This window comes from Populus euphratica, unplaced genomic scaffold (genome assembly GCF_000495115.2).
Source record: "Populus euphratica unplaced genomic scaffold, PopEup_1.0 scaffold224.1, whole genome shotgun sequence".
NCBI classification, from domain to species: domain Eukaryota; kingdom Viridiplantae; phylum Streptophyta; class Magnoliopsida; order Malpighiales; family Salicaceae; genus Populus; species Populus euphratica.
The window spans coordinates 53,329-62,975 of record NW_011500106.1 but is presented as its reverse complement, the minus strand read 5'-3'; the positions used below and the strand labels follow the sequence as shown (position 1 = coordinate 62,975).

The window sequence follows — 9,647 nt, the reverse complement described above, 5'->3', positions numbered from 1 at the left end:
TAGGAAACCAAGGCCGATGTTGCAAGATGGTCGCCTAGAAACCAAAGCCAGCAAGTCATTCAGGCTGAAAACAAACCTATTGTAGCTAGCTTCCTTGAAAACAGGACCTATTGTACAGAATTATATCGCCGAGTGCTTAAACACCAAGGGGACAGGAATCTAAGTCAGATTAATGAACTATGGCCACGTGGTCATAGAAAAGAGAAGGTAAAAAAAAATGTATAGATACAGTGATTCCAGTGCGATGATATTGGCGTACTGGGCCTGTAAAGATGTCTCATGATACAACAAATTTCTTTTAGTTCATGGACATGCATGGTAACTCAAGCATTTGTCATATCAAAATACAACGCTATACCAGAAAGCAATACTAGAAGAAAACAAGCATCAACTTTTACAAGAACCATCTAAAACTGTAAATTAAGAGTTTCCTGATACAATGCGTACCCACTCTCATGTGATCCGTCTTCATGTCATTTGAGAACCATCTTCAAATTTCTTTGATCATTCTCCATTATCACCACCAGCACAGAATTTAACTGATTATATATCCCTTACTCTCACTATCACAGTCTAGATTGATATCCCTCAAACGTCACACAGGTTACAGAAGCTCCTTGAAAGCTGTGAATAAGCACCATTGTGGTCCCAGAAAAAAAAAAAACTTTTCTTCCTGTTGACTTCTCTTGTTGGTCAAACATCTGCAGGCAAATAGTCTGAGATTAGTATTTCTGAAGAACAAAAATTAGAAAGCAAAAGGAGAGAATGACAAAAAAGCAGCCGTGTTAGACATGCATGCTGGTAGGATAGCAAGGCAAACTGTGAAAAAGAAGGATGAGGTCAGCTAGGGTTATTAATTCTCTGGTAATGGTGAAAAGGAATTGGTATAAAAGATGATACTGCAAGAGACAAACCAGTATCCATATTGGCTAAGATGGCTCACTTGTACTGCCTTAACACACATTTGGAGTAAAACAAGAAATAAAATTCCCACCAATCAGTATTAATCGATTCAGAATCAAAACCAAGCACAATAACCAATTGATATCAGAACTTGTTAAAATTTTAGGTAGAAACTAGTTTCAGGATGGTATCACTTCATAATGCATAACTTTGTAGCCATATGAATGGTAAGAATGAGCTAGGCTATCACCTTAAACAATAAATATATCACAGAGACAATAAAAACCATAAAGTTGTGGAAAGTGATTGAACTAATAGTTAAAAACTAAAACAAATGTATTGCTTGATCAACATGCAGTTTATCCTTACGTTCAATCTTTAAACTAAATCATTTCCCACTACATTCCTCAAAGTCGAAACCGCTCTAAGAGCATGGGGAAAGACCTAGAAACAAACTAAATAAGCAGTTGGCGCAACATGCATGTAGATGTAGAACAAGCTTTCAAACGTATCAGTATACATTCATTGAACAGAAAATTAGACATTTGCCACTGAAAGCCTGTTTATTTGTGCACTTAAGCCAAGTCTAATCCGCATTTCACAACCAAATTACTGTTAACACCAGCAGAAATGCTAAACAAATGAGCATAAACAAGTTCATTGAGCACTTCGGTCCAAGTAACTCAAAACTGTACTTTATTTACTCCCCAAAGGCACAACCACTCTTATGAAAACTGGAAAAAGAAACGAAGCACAACGGCATTTCACAGATAAGGTTCTTTTTAAGAAGTTTATTTAACATGTGCAGAGATTTCTTACTGGATCGATATCGCGAAATGGGAATCTCCCGGAGTTCACGCTTGCTACACAAATATTTACCAAGCCTGGCCATCACAGCAAACCCAGTACCATTAACGACCCACCACGTTATCGAGGAAGGCCAGCCTCCATATATGATGCATATAAACAAATGGATGATAAAGAGGGTGGCTGAAAAATCTAAGCACTTCTTTGCCCTCTCAATCAAATACAGCATATACCCAGCTCTACATAAAAACAAAAATATACACACAAAAAAAGAGGCAAAGCAACAGCAATTAAGAGGCAAAACAGAACCCAATTAAGAAAAAAAAAACTTAGTATAACATAAATTGAATTACCCAGCAAAGGAGGAAGGGAGAAGGGAGGCAATGACACAGCGACCGGTGACAGTAGAGGTAGTGATAGTGGCGAAATCAAAGAAATAAACGAGAGTCAAGCGAGAGACGCGAGTGCCAACAAGAAAAGATAAAAAGAAACCAAGAGTGAGGTAATAAAGGCACTGAAGGCATACGATTTGAGCTGCTATTAGCCATGGATCCCATACCTCTGCACCATAGAACATGATGACTCTTTTTCTAACCAAAAATCAAACAACCCTATTTATATATAATTAATTCTATTTTCCAGATTTATGACATTAAAGAAACGGTTGGTTGATTTGGCGAGTAGAAAGATCAGATCCGATTGAGCAATTGAAATTCCGTTTAAGAAGTTTGAAACCCTAAATTTTTTTTATTTTTAAATAGACGAGGAGGGAAAAGAAGGGCCGTTCAAGATAAAATTCAAGAAGAAACAATCAATCCTTCTGCTTCTTCAATTTTTGTTCGATTTTAAGAAAAAGACCTGAGAGGCTCTCTCTCTCTCTCTCTCTCTCTCTTCCTGTTACTGTTTTCACCTTTTATTTTATTATCTGTACTGTACAGTGTAAAAGAGAGGGGGAGAAAAAACGAGGGAGAGTGCTAGTTTGTTTTTTATTTTCTTGTTTAATTCGTTATTTAAAATGTGTTTTAAAATATATTTTACTGGTAAAATTATTAAATCGCTGCTTTTAGATTTTTTTTAATTTTAATATATTAATATTATTTTTAAAAAAAGAAAAACCTGCAACTTGTAACATTTTATCAGAAGATTTTTCAAAGTACTTTTTATATAAAAATATATTAAAATAATTTTTTTATTTTTTTAAATTTATTTTTAATATAACATTAAAACAATTTAAAAATATTAAACTTTTATTACAAAAAAAAAAAAAAAATTCAACCACTTGCAAAATCTGAACTCCACTAAACTAACTAGCTTCAACCGGCAATGAGCCAGTAGCAGCCTCTGGCTGCTGCCTTTTCTGGGTAATAGGTGAGAGGAGAATTTAAAGGTTTCTTAAAAAAAAAAAAAAAACGCAGTGGTTCAATGCATGAGATTCCTTTCTTAAAAATAAAAACAAAAATAAAAATAAATGTTAAACACATTAATCTATCAAATATTCAACGTCAAGTTTAGCATGCCTGCTGGCACTGGCAACCCAGGTTGACAGCCCCATAATAAGGTTACGAGTTGATTTAGAACATAAAAAACATTCATTAATTTGTTTCATTTTCTATCAAGATCTATTGTAAATTATAATGTTTAAATAATAGAACATGTATTCAAAATCACAATATGATGATCCTGCAGCAGATCACAGGATTGATTGCATTCAACTTTAACAAGTAGAAGCAATTGGACACAGTAAACAGAGATTACGAACAAGAATTTCCTCGATGTTATGCCTCGGGATCGCATTCATACAACAACTTGATTTACAGGAAAAAAATATATATATCGTTGGCGAAGGGCGTAAAAACAAAGAAACAACTCAACAAACAAAACTATAATGGCAACATTTCAGGCACTACTTCATTGCGAACTAGCCCTTCTCCTTCTAGTTCTACCACTTCTCTTTGCATTCACTGTGACCTCTTCAGCTTCAGTTCCCTCTGACTTCTCTTCATTTACAACAGTGCTCGATGAATTTGTTGTTTTACTCCTTGATCGCAGGACTTCAGCTTCGGTTTTCTGTCTCTCCTGTTCATTTACAGCAGTGTTTGAAGAATTTATTTTACTCCTTAATCGCAATATTTCACCCTTAGCAGATGCCAATTCTTCTTCAAGTTTCTTTCCCTTTTTGTTCAAACCCTCCCTTTCCTTCCCAAGCCTCACCACAATGTTATGAGCATCTTCCATATTCTCTTGGGCCTCTTTGGCTGCATTCTTCTGCTCAGTTAGGGATTTGTAAAGCACCTGCTTCTCATCTTCAAGGCTTGAAATCCGAGAATTTGCCGTCTCCAGCTCTCCAGAAAGTATCAAAGCATTTCGGTTCATCTCATCAAGGGATTTAGTGGCATCTTCTAGATCTGTTTCAAGTGATTTTCTTGACTCCTTGTCCTTCAACATTTGCTTCTCCAAGTTCTGCAATTCTTTATTCAAAGAAGAAACTATATTCTTCTCTGCTTTCAATTCATTGGCTGCGACTTCTGCCTTCTTGTACGCATCTACCAACTCCTTTTGTAAGCTATCACGATTTTCAGTCACCATTTCCAGATCTTGTGTCATAACTTGCAGCTCCTCTTTAGTTTTCCTCAATTGTTCCTTCATTGCTGTAAGCTCACTGGCTAACAACTCACCATTTTGTTTTTCCTTCTCAACACTCTTCTGCAAGGTTTCTGTAACTTCAGCAAACTCAGCCAGAATCCTTGAGACCTCAGCCTGAAGCTCAGTGCACTGGTTTTGTGAATGCTCGAGCTGTTCTGACAGATCAGAGGCCTCCTCTCTCAACTTCTCAAGGGCTTCCTGGGTGATATGGAGCTCATCTTTTAGATTCTTGGCATTGCTCACTTCATCATCAAGCATTCTTCTCAAATCATTCCTTTCCCGAGTCAAGTCCTCAATCCTTGCTTGGTTGCCACTTGCTTCATTCAAAGCAACCTCAAGCTTTTCCTTCAGCACGTGAAGCTCATATTCTCTCTCTCTCAATACTGTAGCATCCAGGACAGCCTTCTTTTCAGAGGATGATTTCAGATCATTGTACTCCTCCTTAAAAGTATTAAGCTGCCTACTAGATTCATCTCTCTCAACAATTAAAGAAATGATCTTTGAATTTAATTCATCCACCACAGAATTCCTCATTTCTAGTTCCTTTTTGTTTTTCAGTAGTTCATCTTTCAATCCTTTGATCTCTGAGCGTGCTTTTGCTAGTTCACCATTTGTTTGCTCATGCGTGTAATTCAAGTTCTTTAGCTCCAATTCCTTCTCAGCAAGTGAAGAGCTGAGATTTTGAGCATTATATTCCTTGTCCTTGATCTCCGAACTAAGCAAGCTGATCTTATCTTGTAAGGCTTCAATCATGCTGAGTTTTTCATTCAACAGTTGTTCAAGAGCTTTTTTATCTTCCCCAGCTTTTGAGAGGGTGGTTTCTAGACCCTCTGCTTGAACTCTAAGCTCCTCAATTGTTCTTTTCTCATTTTTTAGCTCCTTTCCTAACTCTGCAATTATACTGTTTGCCGAGTTTAGCTGGCTCAATAAAAACTGTTGTTCTTCCTTTGCCTTCTTCCGTTGCTTCATCTGTTCTTCCTTTTCATTTAATAGCTTTGATTCAAAGTTCTTCTCCAAGGATTCAATGGTAGCTTCTTTTTCTTTCAGTTTAGATATCATCTGTGCCCAACCAGTGCATGTGTTAATTAAAACATATAACCATAAAATATGCATCACAACAACAAATTAAAGAAATAGTTAGACTTTGTAACCTCCTAACCTAAGGAGAAAATACAGGGCATTTTTCCCCTTTGAAAGTCCAAATGAATCCTAGTAAAATCCAGATGTAAAAGAAACTTGAAAGAAAAGGTCAACAGTGACTTACAGATTCTACTGTTTTATCAGTAGCTTTCTTTTCCTTCTGAGCCAATGCATAGAGTGCACCAAGCACACCAGTGCCAAATATGCCAAGGCCATTCAGGAGAGACAGAAAGGGATTTGGGGGTGTATATCTTTGAATTGCTAGCTGTTCACAAAGACAGCTCAATTTAAAAAACTTCCAATCTCACTATTGCAATCTTTAAAAAAAATGGTAAGTATTTATTCAATTATGAAGCACAGATCAAAACCTCTTCTTTTTGGTCCTCCTCTGGTGCCATGAGTGTAGCTTCTTCTGAAGTAAGACAAATAAATGCTTAGTCAATAAAAAGATAGGCATGCTTCATAAGACAGCAAAAACAATAGTGGTAATGATGAAAAACTACTCCTCCAAGAAAAACAGAAAATCATTGACACTCAAGACCTATATCAAGGATAATACGTGGCGTGTACTTCATTCTTCATGCCTTTCTGTGACTAAGCTTAAACCTCCACCTCTTTTCACTTAATCCCACAAGACTTCCTAGATCATTCAGCATTCATGTGCATTCGACATTGATGGAGAAGGAAGCAAGACATCTCAGGCTGATGTTTAATTATTAAAGATTTTTACTTGGTAAGGAGTTCTTTTATCTGTTAAAGTAGTCTTTTTAGAGTTTATTATACTTCTATCGAGTGTTGTGGATTTTGGTTTTCCTGCTTAGGATCCCTGTAGGGAATGGGGCTTTTGATAAGGAAATCATTATTGCATTTTAAGACAACAATTGCTAAATGACTAAGCATTTAGTAAACCATGGCCTTCACTCTAATGGGAGGGAGTGGGATGTAAAGTTGGCTCTTCTGTCATTCATGTAAGCCAAGAAAATTGATATCACTGTGTCTACTCATTTCTTTCCTCCATTAGACGAGGACATATGAGAGGGAAGATACATAAATCACACAATCTTCCAATCTCTAAATTTTACATGGACAAAGTGTGGTCTTTTGGAATCTCTTTTTTCCCATCCCATGAATAACAAGGAAACACAAGATATCATTGTACTTCTTCAAATTCTAGACTTCGGAGAGGTCCAATACTTTTTTCTTGCGAACCTTTTAAATCTCAAATACCTTAAAATTCATTTTCCATGTAAGATTAAGGCATTCACTTGGACAGTTGTGCTTGATAAGATCAACATTGACTTTTGAAAATGAGGAGGCTTCACAAGGCTTGCTATATCTATTAATTGGGGAAAAGAAAGTTATTTTGTTTTTCTCATCTTTTCTTGGGATATGAAGAGACTTTTTGCCTTTGAGAGCAGTGGTGGTCCTTGAGTGGAATTGAAGATTTGTTGTTGATGTACTCAGTGGGTTTTGGGAACGAAAAGGAAGGGAGGATTTACAGAAATCTTTCATGTTTTGTTGTAATCTTAAGTAATTAGATTATAGACAGAGCAGAACACAAGAATCTGTGAATCACCTCTCCAAACAGCTGTTATAGGTGAGATAGCAATGCTTTCATGGTGTAAAGTTTTGAAACCTTTTGAGATATTTCCTTAGCTACAATTCAGTAAAACCAGAGCACCCTTTTATCTTCATATTGGTTTTTTGTTAATTCCTAATTTATGTATCTTCTTTTGGAGGATGTCCAATCCTTTTTGTATGCTTCCTTTTCTTTTTCTATAATATACACTATTATTATTAAAAGAATAACTTTGAGCATTGACAAAAAATTCTTGCCTATCTCATTCATTTCCTTCACAGTTTCCCCATTTTCTGTTCCTCTAGTTTCTCTCCAGTTTCTTCTCTCCTCTCCTCCCAAATTTCTTCTTTCTGTCCTACATCAGATGTTATTGTAAATTCTCATCAAAATAGAAGCTTACTCACACAACATCCGCAACACAAATTGAATAAATAGAAACTAAGAAAGAATGCATGATTTGAGAATATCTTTGGTCTCTAGATGTTATATAAACAAATTCAAAAATAAGGTAAAAGCCAACAAAACTATCAAACAGGTAATTTTCCTAGAACTGAAACACAAACATGCAAGGTAGGAAGATGTTTGATGTCACACAAGGAAGTTTTATATTCAGTAATATCTGCAGAGAAATAGAAGGTTTCAAAGGATTAATTTTGACAAATAAATTTCAAATGCATGGGTGTGGGATGAGAAATCAGGTTTCTGGATTAAAGGTTAAAAAGGCACCAAAGGTGAACATGTTTCTTCAACAAAGAGACATTTTTATTTTCACCGAAAACCTTTAAACATGCTTTAGGCTTTCTCTGTGAACCAGTGGCTAAACAAAGGGAAAGCAGGTTCATAACAATCATACTACGAATGGACTTCTCTTTCTCTTTATATTGGAAGCTCTCAAATTAAGTAAAAATATGAAATGTAAACAAAGACTGTTGTTGAGTTTACAATAATCATTTATACACACACACAATTTTCCATCCCCATAATTGTGGTTTTGATAATGATAATTATCTACAAGTATGAGACTTGATCATACTGATGGTTCACAACACAGACAGAAGGGCAGAAGACAACCACAGAGCAGGAGTGAATGCAATCTTTTCATCTCAGGGACATGGGCTGGGAATAGTGATTGTCGAGACTGAATGCTCAAAACTGATAAATGCAGTTTCACAGGGGAAATCAGATCACGCTTCTGATTGGCAGCAGAGATCTAGAGGATTTACTACAGATGTGAAGCTCCTTCAGAGAACAAAGTCTTCTCATATGCCTAGAATATGTGACCAGGAAGCACATCACTTAATCTGTGTTTGCTACTGTACTTGACAATCCCGCATCGAAGTCATTCAAAAGCACTACAAAAAGACTTTGGAAAAGCACATACAAACCCATAATCAAACAGACTCTTAGCTAAGCTTCCTAAAAGTGAAAGAGCACACACATATATTTTTCTCCCGATTCCCTTCATTGGTCAAGGAGCTCACACACGTAGATGTTACTTCTATTTCTTAGTTGTCAAAGTTGATTGAGGGGGGAGGTAATATCATAAACTTGTTTTATTCATCCATGTGACTGCTTCCTAGGTTTCCTGATGACATAGCTAAACCAATTTACAGCATATATGCTCACATAATTTCAATATTGTTTGATTGGAATTTAACTAAAACCACCACCCTGCTTGAAATCAGACATTATTTCTCAAATTTCATCTCACTTCCCAGTTTTGCTATTTGTATATGTATCCCACCCCAAAAGTACCCACTTGATAAGACGAGAACACCGTAGAAGAAGGCAGGCATTGACATCCTCAAAAATGCATGCCCGCCGTCCGGTACCAAGAAGTAAGAACACCAAGCTGCATAGAGATGTAGCTAATGCCAAAATACAATTACTACAATTTTCAAATCCATAAATTTCTTTCTCTAAAACATAAACAATTTAAAGACAAGATGTGACCCCCATTTCACCAGATAAAATACAAGAACCAAGTAATCATCCAAAACAAGAGCACAATCGCATCAAACCACTTGTTATCCACTAATTGAAGACGTGGCATGAAAAAAGAAAACCCATTTGACCATGTACAACAATTAAATAAAATGAAGAACGAAACTCCATATTTCTAATACCAGAAACCAAGAAATTAAACTCACTTGTAACAAGACCTTCAAGAGCTCTGGCCCTGAGTTGCAAGAAAGGAAGAACTGAAATACCCAAAAAAAGAACAGCTCTCTTCTTTCTGAAAACAATGTCCATTGGATCCTCTTGACCCATACAAGCAGAAACCACTCTCCTCCTCCCGGTCATTTCATTATTATTGCTGTTACTCTTCACATGAAAGGAAACAGGTTGGGAAGAAGAAGAAGAAGTGGAGGAAGGAAAGTGAGAGTGTAAAAAATAAGAGCTTCCCATTGAGAAGCTCATGGTTATGGCTTTGTGTTTGGTGTCTTGATTGAGAATTGGTGATAGAAAGGATCAGTGCAGTGGTTTAGTGGTTCTCTTTTCTTGCCTCTACACAGTGGAATCTATTATCTTTCCTCCTGTATTGTGTGTTATTTGTACTTTCGGTATCCAAATG

General features: G+C 36.3%; 2 protein-coding genes across 5 annotated transcripts; both read right to left on the bottom strand.

The window, feature by feature from the left end:
- Nucleotides 1–226: 226 nt before the first annotated feature.
- LOC105109638 (protein SYS1 homolog) lies at nucleotides 227–2,654 on the bottom strand. Its single transcript, XM_011004393.1, has 3 exons — nucleotides 2,064–2,654; nucleotides 1,723–1,949; nucleotides 227–701 (listed from the first exon to the last, which is right to left on the bottom strand). Exons 1-3 carry the CDS (start codon nucleotides 2,285–2,287, stop codon nucleotides 694–696), a joined length of 459 nt encoding a protein of 152 aa, XP_011002695.1. The 5' UTR covers nucleotides 2,288–2,654; the 3' UTR covers nucleotides 227–693.
- A 693-nt stretch (nucleotides 2,655–3,347) lies between these two features.
- MFP1 (MAR binding filament-like protein 1) lies at nucleotides 3,348–9,647 on the bottom strand. Of its 4 annotated transcripts, XR_839304.1 has the most exons (6): nucleotides 9,223–9,647; nucleotides 7,330–7,422; nucleotides 5,862–5,905; nucleotides 5,618–5,758; nucleotides 3,554–5,412; nucleotides 3,348–3,498 (listed from the first exon to the last, which is right to left on the bottom strand). XR_839304.1 is itself a non-coding variant. In XM_011004389.1 (5 exons), exons 1-5 carry the CDS (start codon nucleotides 9,491–9,493, stop codon nucleotides 3,619–3,621), a joined length of 2,343 nt encoding a protein of 780 aa, XP_011002691.1. In that variant the 5' UTR covers nucleotides 9,494–9,646; the 3' UTR covers nucleotides 3,348–3,618. The 4 variants fall into 4 exon arrangements, 3 of the variants coding, with proteins under 3 accessions (XP_011002691.1, XP_011002694.1, XP_011002693.1); XM_011004389.1 differs by having other exon boundaries at nucleotides 3,348–5,412; nucleotides 9,223–9,646; XM_011004392.1 differs by having other exon boundaries at nucleotides 3,348–5,412; nucleotides 7,330–7,427; nucleotides 9,223–9,645.